The 19,552-nt window shown below is 55.3% G+C and overlaps 1 protein-coding gene across 6 annotated transcripts in view; it reads left to right on the top strand.

Moving 5' to 3' along the window:
- The first annotated feature begins 68 nt into the window (after positions 1-68).
- NTRK3 (neurotrophic receptor tyrosine kinase 3) overlaps positions 69-19,552 on the top strand; it is a 317,641-nt gene continuing 298,157 nt past the window's right edge. For 4 of the 6 annotated variants that reach the window (XM_006905251.1, XM_006905250.1, XM_025050453.1 and 1 more), the window contains exon 1: positions 95-342. In XM_006905251.1, coding sequence (XP_006905313.1) covers positions 95-342 — 248 coding nt within the window. Of the gene's footprint in view, positions 343-19,552 lie in introns of all 6 variants that reach the window. The other 2 variants (XM_015593605.1, XM_006905249.2) reach the window with 2 other exon arrangements.

Here is a 19,552-nt window from a genome sequence, read left to right as displayed (position 1 = left end):
CGTCTTTGTTTCCTTCCCCCCCAGCTCTCCCCACTCCCCCCACCCCACCCCCCTCTCCTCTCCTCCTCCTCTTTTTTAGAAGCAGCGATCGGAGATGGATGTCTCTCTTTGCCCAGCCAAGTGTAGTTTCTGGCGGATTTTCTTGCTGGGAAGCGTCTGGCTGGACTATGTGGGCTCCGTGCTGGCTTGCCCTGCAAATTGTGTCTGCAGCAAGACTGAGATCAGCTGCCGGCGGCCGGACGATGGGAACCTCTTCCCCCTCCTGGAGGGGCAGGATTCAGGGAACAGCACTGGGAATGCCAGCATCAACATCACGGACATCTCAAGGAACATCACTTCCATGTAAGTCAGGCGGCCGCTCCCTGCCCGCCTTCCCCTCGCTCCGCGGCTCCCTCTCTCGCCCGCCCGCCCGCGGCCAGACGCCGGCCCTGCGCCCACTCCAGCTCGCCGCCCGCCGGGTGCGCGTCAGGCTCGCTCTGGCTCGGGAGATGCTCGTGGGCTGCGTATCCAGGTGACTCCGGCCCTGGCGAGGCTTGATCGGGTGATGCGTATGTGCCTCTCCCGGGAGAGGACCCCCGCCGGCTGGGGCGCGCAGGGCCCAGCTCCCGCCCCCACCCGCTGTGTCTCGTTTTGAGGGTGCCTTTCGGGTTCTTTGCCCCCCACTAAATAGCAACAGTTTGGCCACGCTCAACTGGAATGAAGTAGACGAGGTTCGAGTCCCCGACAGCCGCGGCAGCGACAGTGGCGGTGGCGCTTAGCCGGGAGGGAAGGTGACAGATAGGGACTGCTCGCTATCTAGCCGAGACGTTTTAACTATTTCCTTTTGGAAACGGCAGAACACGCTGACAAGTAAACAAGTTGGGAGCTGTCTGCTGCGGGGAGACTTCGGACACGTCTAGGCCTTCGTGGACGCCCACCCCTTCCCGTCCCTCTCCTCCGCCCTCTCCAACCCCATTTTGGGTATTTCTGAGACCCCCTCCCCCTTTCCCACCCTCTTCTGCATCTGGGCGCCTGCAGATCGCGTCCCTGTTCGGGCTTGGAGAACTGCTCCGGGAATTCCCAGGCAGGATGGCGAAGGGAGGAGAGGGCTCGTGTGTTTTGCAGACCGGGGTTCCGATAGGATCCTGCAGATCCGTTTATTTGGAAAATCGAACTCTGACGGGCATTTGCGTGGTTCTGCCCCGCCTGAGTGAGACCCGTGGTGGCCTGCTCTTTTCTGGTTATTTTCCTTGGCAGAGAAGGGGGCAGAAGCATGGGCAGGGGCAGAAAGAACAGCTTGGGGCCCAGGGAACCTGCCTATCTTTTCTTTCATTGACCTCGGCCAGGTTGACCCCCCCCCTTCCTGCCATCCAGAGAAGGGTGGGGATGGCACTGGGATGGTTCAGGGAATAACTCTCCCTTATCTCTCCCAAGGTCTCCACCCCCTGGGGACTCCTGAAGTGGGTGGGATGCTGAGAAGGGTTTGTACGGAAGTCCTAGCCGGGGTCTGAGGAAGGCATTTGGGTGCACTCAGGACGGGTGAATCTGCCATGGGCGCTGCTCTGCCTTTGCCCCAGCTCCAGCCCCAGGGCGACAGGGCTGCAGAGCCTGGAGGAATTGCAGCCTGCTCCCGACAGAGCCCGCCAGCCCTCTGGGCTCAATGGAGACTGTGCTAGCGTTCTTGCAGGCAGCAATTTGAGGGGAGTGTAGAGCCTAGGAGATGGTCCTGACTTCTGGCCCAGGAGACGAGCTTGACCCATATCTTGGCTCCCCCCCGTTTACCCCCTCACCACCTTCACCCTGCTGGCTGGAGATGACTTGATAAACAGCAAAGGTGGGGGGAGGGCAAGAGAAACAGGATGGACCCAACTCTGCCTCTCTGGCTCTGCAGGCCACAGCATTCCAGCATCCCCGAGGATGCAGGGAGGAGGGTCCCGGAGTGTGATTGTAAGGAAAACTATGACTTGGAAGTATACTGTCGTGGTTGTATGTGTGTGTGTGTGGGGGGGGGGGGAGGGTGGAGGGGGTAGGGAGAGCTTAGCGGTGGGTCAAGGAGTTCAGGAGCTGGACCTAGGGATTTCTAGGGGACTGGGTGGGCTAGAGGTTGGAGAGAAGGTGCCCCAGGTTCCCAGTGAGGGGGGTGGAGTCTCTGGGAGCCAGTGAGCCTCCTCCCGCTTGTTCTCTGCTTCAAGGATGTGTGTATCTTTAGGAGGCTGGCGGGTGGCAGCGATGGTCACAATCACGTAGGCTCTTCATAGCCACGCAGAGGTGTTGCTCTTCTGAAAACGATACTTAGGGAAGCAGTTTGATAGGGAAGAGCTGGGGTGGTCTTACCAGGCAGAGGGTCCAAGATGGGGATGCTGGAAAGGTCAGTGATGGGGCGGCCTCTTGTCCCATTTTCCATTGGAGGACCCCAGAAGGGCATCGCGGGGGACAGTGAGCAGGGAGTGGATAGGAAGCCCCCCCAGTCTGTGTCTCCATCCTTGTTCCAGGACCCAGACTCTGGCAGGAAGTCAGGACTCCTTTCCTTAAATCTACCCGGGCACCTAAGAGCTGGGGAACTGGCGCCACACCGAGCGGCGGGTGGGGGGAGTTCAGAGGTCATGGGTCCCATGACCCTTCCTCACCCCGTCTTCTCCCCAGTGCCCTGTTATATCTATGGCTGGTATTGACTGAACTCAGGAAGGGCCCTGTCTCCAAACCCAAAGGCGAGGATGGGGGAGAGACAGGGAAGACTGCTCTCCCTGCGAGGCAGATGTCACCAGCCCCATGTTATCCCTGAGGGAATGGAGGCTCAGGGTAGCAAAGTAACTTTCCCTGGGACGCACAGCCCGAATGGTGAGCCAGGCGTCCATCTCTGTCTGTCCAACGCTGAAGGCCAGACCCCCCACTTGGTGTGGCATGTGGCGGCCCTTGGAAGCGGGCTGGGAGGAGGGGCTTAGGGTAGGGAGAAGCCCTCTGGGTAAGGGAGGGGGCCTTACTTGAGGGTTACCTGGGAAGGGGGCTCTAGTTGAAGCCTGGGCTTTGTTGGAGAGGAGCGAGATGCTGTCAGAGATAAGGAATCGGGGGTCCCACAGCTGCCATCAGCCGGAAGCTCCTGGTGATGGTATATGCCTAGGTCTGCATCTTGGGCAGACTCTGGGGCATGAGGAAGAGGCCGGGCAGAAGCTGGATTTCCATCAGGCCTAGTAAGGGAATATGGGGGTGCCCTCCGCAGATTCACCATCTTGTTCTTGAGGCTGTGGGGTCCTCACCTCCCTCCCTCAGGTGCTAAACTGATGTTATGTGAGTTTTAAGGGGCAAGACGTTCCCTGTTGTCCTTCCTCGTGGGTGGTATGTGGAGTCGCCCCCGGGTGCCCGTTGGAGGCTGGCTGAGGGCACCTCTGATGGAGGAAGCTGCCTCGCCATTAGCGTCAGGAGGAAATCAGCTGTAAGGCATCCAAGCCGAAGTGTGGGTCTTACCTTCCTCCCTCGCAGAGCCAAGCTGCTCCAAAGGGCCCTCCCTTTTGGCCTCTTTCTGTTCAGGAGGCCAGTCCCTTTGCCACTAAAGCTCTGACCCACAGTAACCTTACCTAGAAGGGTCCATGAACAGCCGCACCCAGCCAGACTCTGACGTCACAAAGACAGGAGGGTGGTGGCTGGGAGGTGGCTGTCTGGGCCATCTCTCTAGGCCAGGCCTGCTTGGAGCTGGTTGGAATGGCACGTTCTTTGACTGTTAGAAGATCAAGCAGAGAAGATGGCATCACTGGGCTTGGTTTCTTGGGTTGGCGAAGACCGTGGGCTGGGACTAGGAGCCAGCAGTGAGTTCCCCGTGAGAGCCACTATGGGGTCTCTGGTATTTGCAGCCCTCTGGTCCCTTGCAGCCCCCTGCCCTCCCCGCAGGTCCTCCCCTGGCTGGATGAAGGATCATTCAGAGCTTGGGCGGCTGTACTGGCTCCTTGATTCTCAGCCTTTCCAGGGATCAAGGGGGCAGCCAGCCTTGACAGTTAGCAGTGAGGGCTGGAATGCAGACAGGGTGCGGGCCTGGCCCTAGAGGTATTATGGGGATTGGTAATAGGCTTGAGGGTGGTAGGGCAAGATGTGAGGGGCCTTTAAGGTGTGGCTGTAGCCCCAGGGAAAGACATGCTTCCAGAATGAAAGCTGGGGACACTGGACTCCAGAGGCCCTGGGATTTTACCTGGAGGCCGGACTATGGAGTGTCCTCCTGGAGCCAGAGTCTGACCTAAAAGCCAAGGTCAGTCTTCTGAGGCACACCCTGGGTCCCAGGGCATCAGCTCTACAGTGCCAGGGGACCTGAGCGTATGACAGCTTGGGGCAAACCAGCCCAGCCTGCCCCTTTCTTTGAGAGTGCTTGGGCACTGGCCCCTGGAGGGCCGAGCCTGAGTCTAGGAGGCAGCTCAGGGTCCTGCAGGGCACCTACTCCCCTCCTCCAGGCCGAGGTGGGGCGTGCCGCTGTGCAGAAGGGAGGGCCCTGCCTTCTGCTCCTCTGAGGAGCTCTCCAGCCCTGCCCTGCCCGTCCCTGTCTGCTGCCTCCTCGGTCTGTCTGCCTGCAGTGATGGACCAGGCCCCCACCCCGGCTGGCTTTTGGTGGGAGTGTGGGTAGCAAGTGGCCCTCCCTCCGGATGGCCTTTGCCAGTATTGTGGCATTTCTGCTGCCTTCTGTAGTCCCCATCTCAAGCGCCCTGTTTAACAGCTTGTACCGGGGTCACAGGCACCTTATCCAGCTTCCCCTGAGGCCTCCGGGCAGCCAGCGGCAGGGTTTGGGAAAGGGATGGGACACACGAGTCCCACCCCGGCTCTGCCCCTGACCTGCTGCGAGGCACAGTAGAAGACTGTAGTCTTTCTAAGCCTGTACATCAACTATGAATTGAAGCCGAGGGGCAGTGTCCCTTCCATTTTGGACATATGCCATGCCGGGGCCTGAGGAATGTCCCCGAGGAGGCTCTGCAAGGCAGCTCCTTAGGGCGCCGCCTTTGAGCTTGGTGCTGACCCTTGCGATGCCACCAGGGGGAGGCCACAGGATGCCCCGGCACTGGCCTTTGGCCACTGGCCAGTTTTCCCTTCCTTCTTTCCCTTCCTGCCCCTAGAGAACTCTGGGCCACCCAGAAGGTACCACACAATAGAAAGTCAACCGCCCAGACCAAATGCCACGTGTAGCAAGAATTTGCCGGGGCCTGTAGCCTCCCATTAGAGGCCGGACCCTCAGGTTCCGGGCTCCCCAGTCACCCTGAGCTCAGGCAGGGGGAGGCGCCTCTGCAGAGCGCCAGCTCATTGCCGGAGCAGAGGCCTCCACTGGGCACGAGAAGAAAATGTTAGAACTTCTGTTTCAGATTATTCTTGTCTAGAAAAGGGAATATTTACTATACGGACTGAAGATATGTAGGCGAATAATTTAATAAATGTGAGCATTTTGGGGCTATGAGATAATTTTAATACCAAAGCATACCTCATCAAAAAAGCTCGGTGCCCACTGTTGCGATTAGAAGGGTCTGAGCTTGAGAGGGGTGACGATAGGAGAGGTCATCCTGGAGCCCGCGGCCTCCCCTCTTGGCTCTGTTCCAGGGAGGGGCTGACTGATTGGGAGGGGCCAGCAGGGCTCATGGGAGGTGGGCGCAGGCCCGATCTCAGATCTCTGCTTGTCAGGATTCCTGAGGCCCCGTCCCTGGGGGCCAAGCCAGTTCTCACAGGATGGTCTCCTTGTCCCTTCAGAATCCTGCCTTTGGTCCGTGTGGCAGATTCTTCGTCTCCGTGACTACCCCATCATTCATTCCTATCACGCTTCTCAGTTTAGGGCGGTTGAGTTTATTTTTGTGACAGCTACTTGAGGTACATAAGCAGGGATTATGAGTCCCATTTACTGATTAACAAACAAAATAAAGAACAGAATTTGAGTCTCAGTGGTTGAGTTGTGTGACTCACAAAAGGAAAGATCTAGAAGAATCCTATATCTCCTCCTCTGGTGCCCCTCTCACAGCCTCTGTGGCTCTGTCGACTCCATTCCCTCTGTCCATGGCCCTTCAGCTGGACACCCTACAGCTTGTGGGGACGTGGGGAAGGGAGATGCAGAGCATTTTCATCTAGAAAGTTCTTATTCTCCCAAGAGGCTGCATTCTGGGAATGCCCCATCTGAGGGACTCGTGTGCGTGTGTGTGTGTGTGTGTGTGGCTTGGTGTCCTGCCCATTGGGTCTAAGTGTGGCCTGAGCGGAGGCCAAACTCCATTTTCCAGGTCTGCTGGTGGGCACCGAGCCATCAGCTCAGGTCATCCATCAACCCGTGAGCCTTGCTCTCCTCCGCTATGGGACCGGGCAGGGTGGCAGCTCCTCTCCCATGGGTCTGATCATCCATGGTGACGGTGCCAGTGAGCCCTAGGTCCCCCGCGAGGACCCTCAAATTTCCGCCCACCCCCGAATGCAGGGATCACCAGAATGCAGGGTTGGAAGGGATGGCTACAGCTACTCTCTCCCTCACGTTACGCACAGGGGTCCCCTGAGAGGCCCATAGAGGGACGGGGAGCTTTCTGGGGCCCGCGGGTGCTGGAAGACCTCACTTCCCAGGCTGGGGGCCGCCTTCTCCTGCTCTGTTCCGGTGCTCAGTGCTCGTTCTGGGCACTCTGTCAAAGCCAGAGCCTCGCCCACAACTGTGTCTCCCTCTGGGGCAACGTTTCCAAATTCAGTGTCCCCAGAGGCAGCAACTATGTGCGGCTGGCAGCCCCAGGGCTCCTCGGAGCCGGCAGCTCATGCCAGTTAGAAATTCACTGGCGAGGGCTTTTGCTGAGCTCTAGTTACATCCAGGGCTGGGCGTCTGGGCTCACTGGGCTTGGGAGCCTGTCCTTTCTCTCTAGCCTCACCTCTGTCCCCCAGACTCCAGCCCCTTGTGGCTCATCTAAAAAATTCCCGAGTGAGAGACACAGCGCGCCCCAGCAAAGCGAAAGCTGCTAATACGTGATAACTAACATCAGTTCGCCTTTATTGAGCACTTACTATTTTTCGGGCATGGTTCCAAGCTCTTTAGAGGTAGCACCTCATTATGGCCTCACACCAACCCTATGAGAGAAGTACTGTGATTCGTCCCATTTTACAGATGGGGAAGCTGAATCCAGACACGGAGTATGACTCGCTTAGTTCATGTAGCCAGTATATGACAGAGCAGTCTGCTATTTCGTGGTAAGCTATACTGCCTGTGCAAACGAACACATACTGGTACACACACATGCACATTCACTGATATAGGACCATCATGACATAGTAATACTCAAATGAAAGGTGGACATGGAGGTCCAGAAGGACTCCTCATTTGATAATGTTCCAGTTCCCTAGGTGAGAATTGTGCTGGCTGGGGTTGGAGGGGACAGCAAATGAGACAATGATGGGTATGGTGTTGGCCAAGCACTGTTGGCCAGCACAGTCACAGACAGGCTTCTGGTGGCAGGGGAGGCTTTGAGGCTCTCCTCCTGACCTATTCCTGACGGTAGCCTCCACTCTTGGCTGTGTCTCAGCCAAGCCTCTTCTCAGGCCTCCTTGACCAACCTATGGTATCCTGGCCTCTGAGGTCAGGTCAGTGCCCACAGGAGACCAGGTGCCAGCTGAAGCTGGCAGGAGTTCAGGAAGCTGGTGTCTGTGTCTCGGCCAGCTCCACTGGAGGCCGAGGCACAGTCAGCAGGATGGTGTCCCTGACTGCCCATGGCCACGGAAAGCCTAGATGGGAGATGGAGGGCTGGGTAGGTCCTCCCAGGTAGAGTTTGGGGTTCTGAGGCTGCCTCTGGGTACAGAGCAAAAGAAGGACATGAGCAGTGCTGAGCAGCTGGAGCTGGAAGCCAATGTTTAAAGCATTTTTCCTGAAGGAATTCCAGTTCTCCCCGGCCCTTCTCTTGACCCTGCCTCAGATGAGCAGCCTTCACACTCCTCTGCTCCATCTCCCTATTCCCCCCGCTCAGGGGGGCATCTTGCAGTCGTCATAGGCTGAGCTATGGTGTGGGGAGCGCTCCAGCTGCCCCTGTGGAAAGAGCTGGAGGACCCAGCAAATGGCTAAGATCTCAGGGCAAGTGTTTGTGGGGCACCCCATTCCTCGCTGCATCTTGGCCGCACGAGCTCGCCGTATCATAGGACTTCTCTGGCCTTGGTCCTCCTTCTGGGAGCCGGAGTCCGCTTCCTCCACAGGGTGACCGTCAGATGGTGTGATGGCATTCTCTCTGGGCTCTCTGAACAGCCAGGCCCCATGTTGGTTATTTCCATTTCTAGATGTCTGGGAGTGTTTTTGAGTTAGAAAGAAAATCGAGACTTTGAACCATAAATCATTCGACTTGGAAAGGGGCTCAGAAACGATCTGAGCCAAACTCAGTTTTACGGAGGAGAAGCCTGGGGCTCAAGAGCAGGGAAAGGACGCGACTCACCCAGCGAGTTCCTGGCGCCGCTTGGGCCAGCATGCCGGATGGGGCTTGTGGGGGGCACTCCCCAGCTGGTGTGGGTCTGGGGTTCTCTGTTCTGGCGCTAAGGGATTGGGGTCCTTCCAGAGGCAGGGAAAGGAGTGCTTAGCCTCCCGCACACGGAGCGAGAGCGGAGGGAGCAATCCTAGATTCGAAGTCTGAATCCGGCTGCCTCCCACGGTAAACTGAGCTGTGTGCACGTCTTGGGGGCGTCTTTGCGCACGCACAAGTGCAGCTCTCCTCGTTCTGTGTCTGAGGTCTTGTAAACAAGCCCTAAAGCCTTTGGCTTCCTGCCTGCCAAGATTGTCTGTGTCTGCACCCTCGCTGGCCACCAGAGGGCAGTGCTGTGCACGAGACGGTCTGAGGCGGGTGGCTGGCTTCCCAGGAGGAGCTGGGGATGTGACACACTAGCCTGGTGAGATGTGCACCTGCAGCAAGGCTTTCAGAGCCTCGCCTGAGCCAGGGCTGAGCAGAGAGGTCAGCGCTTCCCTAGGCACAGCCTGTCTCAGCAGAGCTAGCTTTGCCTCCATCACGTCTGCAGCCCAGAGATGTGAGTCTTCTAGACCTGAACTTCGCAGGAGGTGGCTGGGAGAATGAATGCCTCGGGTGGACGCAAGTCGGCCTGGACGGCTCTGCTTCCCACCTCATCTGTCTCAGCCGCAGCAGGAGGGTCCAGCGTATTTGCATGGGGGTAATGGAGATGAATGAATGGGACATAATTCCTGCCCAGGAAGATCCATCCCATTGGGGACACACAGAAGTTGACAGATGGTGAAACTGTGGGGTTACCGTCATGGAAGAATGAGCTATATAAACTGCCTCAGGCCATGTGATATGCTGGCCCAAGTGTGGGGGCATCTCTCACCTCTCCCTGTCCCCAGCTCATGCCAAGCTTGGGAATTACGACACCAGGTAGCTGCTCAGTAAATACCAGGTCCTGATATTTACCGGACATGAGAGCTTGGTGCTGTCTGTTAACCTCTCTAGACCCTGTCTCTGCTCTCAGAGACGCGCTTCCAAAGCGATGGCTATAAACGTGCCTTGCAAACCGGGGCCGTGGGCCCCGCCTGGACTTGTTAGTTTTGACTGTTTCCTTTCTGTGACTACTTTTGGCTCTTCTCTGTCTGCTCCAGGCAGTCTTGGATTTGAGCAGGTGCTGTCTTGTTCCAGCTCTAGCTGGTCCACAAATGAGCCTTGTCTCACGAATGTGGTCATCGGCTTTGGAGATGGGATCTTCTGCTTTCGCGGGGGGGGGGGGCTGTGACTCGGTGCTGAGGGCCACACATGGCTGCTGGACCGCAGGCTGCTGTTGTGCTCCGTCTTTGCCCACCTACTGATTTCTGATCCTTTTTCAAGGCCGGTGTCCTAAAAAGCAGGGATGAAGCCAACATTTATGACTGTCCTACCGGGCCGGAGATCATTTGCATATACGACCTTGCTTACGGATGGCAACTCCTAGATAAAACTTAAGATCACAACTCGCCCTCTTACCAGCCGTGACCCTGGGCTGGCTACTGTTCTTTGATCCCTAGTTCCCTCACCTAAAAAATGGAGATGATAAAACAGGGCTTATGTGTGTCCCGAACTCTGAGCGCTGGTCTTCGTCTCGCTTCCTCCCTCTTGCCATCACCACGCTCCAGAGTCTCAGGGTCGTGAGCGTGGGTCTCCCTGCACCTGCGGCCCTTATCTGTTCTTCCTGCTCCCAGGCTCTGCTCTCACCCACCCCGACAGATCTGTCTTCCCATCCAACGTCTTCCATTGTGACAGTTCCTGCGCGCGAGCTTTGTCGTGGTTTTTCGGTCTGAGAAGCCCCTCAGTGTCGTGGGAATAACGGTGGTTTCTTCGGCCAGGGAGCCTTCAGTTTAAATCGTGGCTCTGCCCCTGTGCGAGTTCAGGCACATTGCTTAACTTTGCCGAACCTCAGTTTCTTATCTGAACAACCAGGATGACGATATTCATCTTCGTAGCGTGGTCGCGAGGATCCCGTGAAGTTATGTTCAGTGCCTGGCGTGCGCTAGCAGCACAGGGGCCACACTGACAAGTGGCACAACGGGAGTCTCTCAGCGGCGAGGGGCAGCGACGCTTCTGGGTCCGGGAAGGGTGGGTTTAGAGGGAGTTGGATGAGGAGAGGAAGTTGGATGAGAAGGGCCAAAGCCGGGGGTGACAGAAGGGCTAAGATGGGGTGTATTTGGGAAAGGTGACAAAGTAGCCGAGACATTTATCAGCTGAAAGAGCAGGGAAAGTGTCGTGGATTCCACTGAGAGACTCAGTTGCGGTACCGAGTGACCGAGTGTCCCAGGCCGAGCCTTCCTGCCTCCCGCCATCCCCGCTCTCGGTCCCAGGAGTCCGGGCGCCAGGAACGTCCACGCAGGAAAACTGGTAGCACCCACCTCCCTATTTGGTTGGACTACTGTTCTGCTATTTGTACCCTACGTAGCTTCCTATTCGCTGGCTGATTCCCTTCTGACTATTGTAATCGACTAAACCAGTCAGATACAGATGGGGATCCAGGACCAGCTGCGGGACAAAAAGTGTAGGAATCCGGTGGGATTTTTTCTAAGTCCCTTCAGGCTACCCTTAGGAGCCTCCCATGCACATTCATGCCAGTTCCATGTTAAGCCACAGGAGGGCACTAGACCATGATTTCTGCAGGGAGGGAGGAGCTGTTGAGTGTGCTTTGATCAAAGCTGCACTTGGATTCTTCCCAGATGCCAGCATCTCTGAAGGCCCTGGCACACCAACTTGATTTAACCAGAGCCCAAAGCATGGAGTCTGATATCTCAAGGGAAGCTAAAGTGTAGTAAAAGGTCGGGGAATTTGGCATCAAATTTGGGTTCCAATTCTTGCCTTCCTCCTTGCTTTTTTTTTTTTTTAACTTTGAGTAAGTTAATTTCTCTGGGTCTCATTTTTTCTTTACCTGTAAAATAAGGTGTTATTGTGAGGTCTTGCCGGAAGGATTAAATGATATGATGTGTGAAAAATGTCTGGAAAGTGATAGATGCTCCATGATTGACCGTCTGTTTCTTTCTGGAAGAAGGATGAAGTTAGGGCACAGCATAGGAGATATTTATGGGATCCCGTTGGCCTGATGGGGTCTCTGTACTTCCTAGTGATCCCTCTAGGGTCCCAGTTCACTGAGGGCAGCACTGACACCCAGCGGCTGGAGTGGAGAACACGGCATTCTGACCTGGTGGGGTGGCAATGGTGGGCACTGTTGGACAGTCGTTGGGTATTTGCGGGGATGAGACTGAATCTGCAGATCAAGGGATGTTGGCTTCAGATGGTCTGTCAACCAAATTTCTCTCCCCTTACAATGCTAGTGGCTAGAGATGATTCTCAGAGGGCCTTACTGGGATGGTGACCATTGGGGATATTAGTTGCCCAGGTCAATGGTCTAAGGTCACAACTACAGAACACACTGCCTTTATTGTAGCCAACCAATCTAGCATCCAGAACTTCATGGTATTTCCTGGGGTACTACTCTTAAAAAATTGTTTTAAATCCATCATCTATCAGATTGGCCTCAGCCAAGAGGCTCAGGATCCCTGAACCTCATGAACCTCAGTATGTTTATCTGAGAGAGAGGGACGTTGGGCTGGTGGACTGGGAGGGCTCTTTCAGCTTGGATTTGAGTGTTGGACATTGTTTCGTACCCTTGGCTCAGTGTGTGTGTGTGTGTGTGTGTGTGTGTGTGTGAGAGAGAGAGAGAGAGAGAGAGAGACACACACACACAGAAGTGGGTAGGTGGTGTGAGATCACGTGGGCAGTGGGGGTAATGATTAATAACTGCTAAGCTCAGGCCTTCCTGGTGCAGAAATTCTAGCCCAGAGAAGGGAGGGGTGTCCGTTGGTGGAGGCGTGTCCCTGAGACTGGAATTGGGGCGTCTCTCACTCCCTGTCTTGTGCAGCCTCTTCGTTACCCACCTGAGATCCAGGACAGAGCCTTGGCAGATGTGCCAGGCTCAGGAAGTTATTTAATATCAGCTTTGCTCCAGATTGTGTTTCTGACTCCTTGCCACCTCTTAAGTGGCAGTCATTTTAACAAATGTGGCGATAAGACACCAAGTGGGAAATAACATGAGAAGTGGGGAGGGGGCAGGGGCATGCAGGAAGAGTGTAGTTTATTCGTTGGCAGAAACCTTGTCTTTGAGGCACTCCCGGTGAGAGAACTGTGGAGGAGGAGCTAGGGCCCCTCGAAGCCCGTCCGTGAAGGGGAGGGGTGGGAAGGGGTGCCTGACTCCAGGGCATGTGGCCTATGGCTGCAGCTTCTGCTTCTCCATGGGAGTACCCTGTGTCCTATGGGGCACCTGGCTCTTGTACCTGGGGCAGGTGTTGGAGGGGAGGACCTGTGTTCCATTTTTCAAAGGACTGCCTTGCAAGTATGTAACAGACAGCTAACGGGGCCTGGCACTGGCAGTGTGGATGCTGAGCTGTGTCTGGACCTAGGCTGTGGGGTGCCCAGGTGTCTGGCCGCCAGCCTCGCTGCCTGCCAGGGCCCATCCCAGCAGCTGGACTAGTGGGGAAGGATAGGCACAGGCATTGGCAGGGCCAGCCTGGCTCTTCCATCCGTTGGACCCGGAGAGGAGGGAGTCAGGCCTCGCTCACCCTGCCTGACGCAGCAGCCATGTGCCAGGCATGGTGCTAAGCCCTGGGACACAATGACGAGAAAGTCAATTCCCTCTTGGAGTTTAGAATCAAGTTGGGGTGGCAGGCATTAGACAAAAAGAGGTGTATCAGGAGAAGCAGGGCCAGAATTTTAGAGAATTTATCTAATGTAAAGATTAAAGAAAAACGTGCATACGTGAAAATGTGGCTTTCTTAAGGTGGGGAGGACCCAACATTTCTAAGAGGAGATGGACCTAAAGATTCTAGATTTTCCTGTGCTTGAGTCCACCCCGTGTGGACGACAGAGGCGTTACTTGTCAGGTCTGGGGCCCTGGGCCCAGAAGTTGATCCCTCGGCCTTGCTTCTGTCCACAGGAGGCCCCGTAGTATTTTAGGGGCAGCGATAGTATTTTTGGAAGGCAAGAGAGGCACATTGCTCTTTCTCCCTTCGCTTTCTGACTGTGTAAGGCAAACGTGTGGGGGCAGGTAGTTTATTGGGAAGGTGACCCCACAGCCCGTGGGGAGGGGGCAGTGGGGCAGGGAAGGGAAGGGAAGCCAAGGAACAGAGTGTTCACGAGCGGGTTGCGGAGTGCTCTCCCCAGGTGCTCGTTATTTCTCTATTGCTGCTTTTATTCTGCATGTTTCCTGAGCGCCTCCGACAGCCCGGCCCCTTTTGGGAAAGCTGGGGAAACATCGGAAAGCCAGACGGATGAGGTCTAACTCATTCTCCCCGCAGTTATGGGATGTGTGAGGTCAAGCCCCTTTCTCTTGGCACCTGGCCCCTGTTTGTGGGAGTCTGCCTCGGGGCTGTGGGGGAGGGGGCCAGGTGCGCTGAGGGGGCAGCCAGATTCCCTCTGTCCTCCAGGGCAGGTTCCTGGGAGGAAGTTCCACAGAAGCGATTTGGAGCCGGCCATGCGCTGGGTGGGAGAGAGCCTGGGCGGGGTGCATGTCCAGGTTGGCGTGCAAAGACTGGCTCCGCGCGCTGTTACAGGGTTGGGCCCAGACCCAGCTGACGCTCTGCCCAGCCAGCCGCTGGGCCTACCCTCAGCCCTGGCCGGGTCGGCAGCCCTCACCCTCCCTTTGCTCAGCTCCAAGCAGTGCCCTGGGCCATGGGGGAGCAGCAGTGTAGGAAGAGTGACCTTCTTTCTCCCTCCTGACTCTTGTTCAGGTTTCATTGTCCAGGGCCGTTTCCTGTCTCCACGGAAATGACTGGTCACCCCTCCCACCGCCTCAGTCCTGGGCTGCAAGCTGTGTTCCTGTCCCGATGACTTGCTGGTCTACTTGCCACCCTCTGTCAGTCACTCAGGGCTGCTGTTGCTTGCATTCTGTTCAGCATGCTTTGGCCTTGGGGCTCCTCCACCTGGTACCCTACCGGATGGCTGTCTTCACTGACCCAGGCACGTCACTGGACAGAAGGGGGTGGCACAACCAGTGTCTTAGTTCCGCTGAGACCCTCTGGAGTCCCACCCATGGGCCCTGCGTGGCATCAGACTCGCTAACATCAGGCTTTCCCCTCACTGTGCCGTGAGCTCCGGGAGGCGGGGATTGTGTTGGATTTGGCTCTGCATCCCCAGCAGCCAGCAGGGAGGAGGTCCTCAGCGGGACCTGTCAAATAGGACAGGCCATTTTTTCTGCCAGAACGTGTCACAGATTAGAGGGCAGATCCCCGGCTTGGTGGCCGTGCGTGTGCTTGTGCGCAGCCCTGGCCACGTCGTTCTGTCCTCCCCGTTCCCGGCGGGCCTGGGCCTGCCTCAGTGCAGCAGCCCGTTGGAGGAAACTTCTAGGGAAACCTGCCCTCGTCACAGTGAGAGCATCGTCGTCGCCAGTGTGGAGATGGCATCCCAGGTGTTATCCTGAGGGTGGTTTGTTTCAGCCCCATTTCATTCTTAGCGCAGCCTGAGGGGGCAGGTGTCATGATCATCCTCACTTTACGCGTGGGGAGACTGAGGCTCAGAGAGGCTCTGGAACTCGCCCTAAGGCATCCGACCAGTGAGTGACGGAGCTGCCGTTTGAACTCAGCAGGTCTCGTCCTGGTGTCGTAGGTGCCTCTTACTTCCTGCCAACCCCCGTTCGCCCAGCCCTCCTCCCACACTGCCCGGCGCCCCTCGGCCAGCAGGAAGCAACGCCTGCTGTTCTGGGTTTTGACTTTGGTGTTGGCAGGGGCGTGGAGGTGGTAGGGCCCTCACACCCAGTGGAGTTTGGAATCCCTGAGTTTTGTGGGCACAGGTGTTTTTGGCCGCATTCTCAGAGACTGCCATCTGAGTGAAGGCGGGGGGGGGCAGAACAGAGTGAGCTCCTGGGTCCTGTCTCCGTCACCAACTTACCGGGTGAATCTGGGCAAGGTGTTCGCCATCTCTGTGCCTCCATTTTCTTATATTTAAAATTAGGCGGCCGACCCAGCGATCTTCGAAGGTCCTCTGGCTTTAACTTGTGACGTTTCTAACGTGGTGGGTGGGGAAGGGCCGGAGGCTGGAGCCCACCGAAGCTGCGGGATTTCGCTAGGGCTGGGCCCCGCATGTGTCGAGGGCGAGCCGTGGGAACAGACCGGTGCTCCTCGCGGTCGCGCGCATCCCCATCACTGGGCACGCTGGCCGGAGCACGGACCGCGGGCTCCCGCCCCAGAGTTTCTGATTCTGACTTATCGTGGGGCCTGAGGATTTCATTTCCGAGAAGCACCCGGGGGATGCAGACGCTGCTGGTGCAGGGACCACACTTTGTGAAGGGCTGTGGCACGGATGTTCTCCCCGGAGACCAGAGGTGGCGTGGTATTCTGCGTGAGATTTGTTAACGCAGTTGCCCAGGCTGAGAAAAGTTTGAATACCCCACGCTAGGAGAACACTAACCCCTTCCCAAGCACCTTCTGACAGGGCTTGTCCAGGTTCCCTCTCCGTTTCCCATTCATCTGTTTGTTCTGCACCCCAAGCATGGTGTCCGGCTCATTCCTGACCTTTCCCCACAGGGCTGGGCGTGACTGGGCCATGCTCTGACCTGTGTGATCCAATATGGAGATGAGAAGTGAGAGCACGATTGTGTTCTTCAGAATGCCCTTCCTGGCTCAAAGTAGATTTTTAAAAATGGTTTGGGAGGCAGGGAAGAAATTCTGTAACTGTAGCTCAGGAACCTGAGTTGGGTCCTCCTTGCTCAGACTCCTGTGTTCATGTGCAGGCTGCGGCCTCTCTCGGGAGCCTCGCCTCCTGGCACCCCCCAGCCAGGCTGACCCACTGTGCCTTTCTGAAACATTCCCAGCCGTTCCCCACTCTTAGTCTTTTGGGCAGGCTCTTTCCCCTGCCCGGAAGCCCTCTGGCCTTCATTCTGCTCACCTGGGCCCTACCTGTCACTCAGGTCCCTCCTTTGACATGGTCTTCTTTGTCCAGACCCGTGAGCATTGAGTGTCCTAGCTTTCCAGTCTCAAACACAGAGTGATAGCAGCTGCTGTTTCTTGAGCACTTTCTCGGGGCCAGAAGTTTGTATGGCATCTCATTTCATCTAAGCAACCACATGAGCAGAGGGCTGCTCTCATTTCACAGGTGAGCAGATCGCGGCCAAAGATGCTAGAGCTGGCCTCGGGCCATCACGCGAAGTCAAACCTAGGCTTACTCCAGAGCCCGCAGTCCCGCATTCATTGCCGCAGTGTGCCCAAGAGCAGAACGGCCGGGACCAAGCTCATGCCCTCAGGAGGGGGCCGGGGCAGGCGGACATGGTGGACTCCTACAAAGCAGTTACGGTGGAAACCTTGTTCTCTGTGCAGTAACAGGGCTATATGCTCAAAGCAAAGTACCGGTAAAGAAAAAACAAGTTGCAGAATGACATACCATATGTGAAAGTTCAAACACACAAATTGACAAATGTAGTGTATTGTTCATGGACACAGATATGTAGTCAAAAGATAAAATCATAGACTGGATACAAACCAATTTTATGATTGCCTTGGGGACAGACGGAGAGGAAATCAAGAGCCAGCTCAGAGCTCTTCGCTGTATCTGTGATGTTTTCCTTCTCTTTTTTTGAGATCTTAGCATATGACAAAATGGTAATGTGTAGTAATTCTGGGTGATGGATAAATAAGGTGTTCAATATATAATCCTTTCTTTTTTCTCTGTGAGCACTTTAGAAGCCTTAAGCAATAATAAGATTATCATACCCACCTGATTTGTAATTAAAAAAAGCAAAAGCAATGTTAAATCTATGTATTTGTTCGCTAGGGCTGCTGTTACAACATACCACACAGACTGGGTGGCACAAACAACAGAAATTTGTTTCCTCACAGGTCTAGAGGCTAGAAGTCCGGGATCAAGGTGTTGGCAGGGTTGGTTCCTCCTGAGGCCTCCCTCCGTGGCTGGCAGACGGCCGTCTTTCCCCTGTGTCTTCACATGGCCGTCCCTCTGGGTCTGTCTGTGTCCTCGTCTCCCTTTTTACAAGGACACCGGTCCTATTGGAATAGGGCCCACCCCAGTGACCCCATTTTCGTTTAATCATGTCTTCAAAGATGTTATCTCCCGATACTGTCACATTCTGAAGTATTGGGGCTTAGGATTGCAACGTAGGAATTCCAGGGGGACACGGGTCACCTCATAACAATCATAAGACAAAAATAATGGCATTTCTGCTGAAATTAGAGTCCATCGTTGAATTTCTGAGTCCAGGAACCTGCAGAAGTTCATCAAAGCTGAATTTTTCTCATGTTTTGGTGCCTCTGGCCGCTGGTGCCCTAAGTCTATCTGCTTGGGCGGCCTCGTGAGGAGAGGAGCCCTCTGGAGGAGGTTGCACACTCGTAGGAGAATTAGAGGTGGGTAAAGGGAAGGACACAGCCAAGCCAGTGCCAGGTCCGAGGAGGCACAGGCCAGGTCTCTGACCGTCCGATGTGTAGGAGCTGCAGGTGGAAATAAGCAAAGCTGCTCCACACCAAATGCACTGTCACTCTCTCTCTTATTACTCAGTTAATTAATCAATCAGTTATTTCAACGCCTACCAGAGAGCACCTTGCTTGTGTCAGCCACTGAGTCAGTGACCCCACTCCCCCTAGAAAATGACAGTGGGCGAGGATTAGAGGCTACGAGATGTGGTTAGGGGTCGGGAAGAACTTCCCGAAAGAATGGGCTGCGAGATAGGACTATGTCATTGCTTTCCTTGGGGCCTGTAAGTAAATAGGCTTCTCCCTGTCCTATTATTTTATTATGAAAAACTTCAAGCACACACAAAATTCGAAAAATTTACAGTGACCATTCATATACCTGCCACCCGGATTCTGCGGTTAATATTTATTTACTCTACTCACTCAGTCACTTGGTCTATCCATCTCTCCGTCTCTCTGTCCACTCAGTGTCCACCCTGTTTTTCTGATACATCTCAGAGTAAATCGTCGATGTTTATAGACGCCCCCTAAATACGTTAGTATGCATATCATTACACTAGAGTTCTGTATTTTCATTGTTTTCTTTTGAGGTGGTATTTATAGGCAATGGAACAAATGCATACATCTCAAGTGTGTATTCTTTGAGCTCTGACAAGCGCATACACCTGTGGAACCCACTCCAGCAGGGTCCAGCGCATTACTGTCCATCCCTCAAGCCGGTGTCCGCCCTGCCTCTCCAAAGGTAGCCACTGCTCTGGCTTTATTCCATAATGGATGACTCTTGCCCGATGTACAGCTTCTTATAAACGGAATCACGATACGCATTTAGCAGAATGTTTTTGAGGTTAATCCACGCTGATGCAAATAACAGCAGTCTGTTTCTTTTTCTGGCTGAGTGCTAGTGCGTTTCGTGGAAACCTGAGTTTGTTTATCTGGTCTCCTGGTTGTCGGAACCCTGGATATTCCCAGTTTTGGACTCGTACGGATAAATCAGTTATGAACATTCTTGCACAAGGCTCTTTGTGAACACATGCTTTCACTCCTCTTGGGTCTGTCCCCAGGCGTGGAATTTCTGGGTTGTATGATACATTTATAATTAACTTTATAAAATACTTTCAGATCTTTTTTCAGAGAGGTCGTACCAGTTTACACAATGAGACTGGGTTTGATTCGTCTGGGTCAGGATAGACACATGTACGTGACTCATGGAAACAGTTCCTGTTGTATCTTTGTCTTGCGGATGAGGAAGTCCGGGAGTTAGAGGGGCGGCAGCACTTGCTCAAGGTCACCCAGCTGTTAGGTGGCGGAGCTGGGATCTGACTCAGAGCCCGTGCGGTTCCCATTGTGATGTGCTGCTTCTTGCAGAGGCAGGAAGAGCAGGTGGCTGACTTCTCAGGGCACCTTCTAGTGTCCCCAGCCCAAGGACATTCCTGGTCCTCTCAGGACGACTTGTTCTCTCTGACACTCTGGGCACTTAGTGCTCTCTGTCAGGGCCGGGGGCAGGTGACCTCTGGCCTGGGCTGGACTGTGTTTTCCGAGTTCTCCACGCACCCCAGTCGTGCAGCCTGTCTCAGGGCCGCAGGCTGGGTCCGTGTGCGGCAGACAGCACCCCAGGATCTCCAGACGTGCGGTGCGGGGAGGCCCCAGACCAGCACGTATCCACGTGTTCCTTCACGTTCGGAGGCCATGCTGAGC

Source organism: Pteropus alecto, unplaced genomic scaffold (genome assembly GCF_000325575.1).
Source record: "Pteropus alecto unplaced genomic scaffold, ASM32557v1 scaffold60, whole genome shotgun sequence".
Classification (NCBI taxonomy): Eukaryota; Metazoa; Chordata; class Mammalia; order Chiroptera; family Pteropodidae; genus Pteropus; species Pteropus alecto.
The sequence above is the reverse complement of the archived record's forward strand: the minus strand, read 5'-3'. Positions and strand labels throughout refer to the sequence as shown.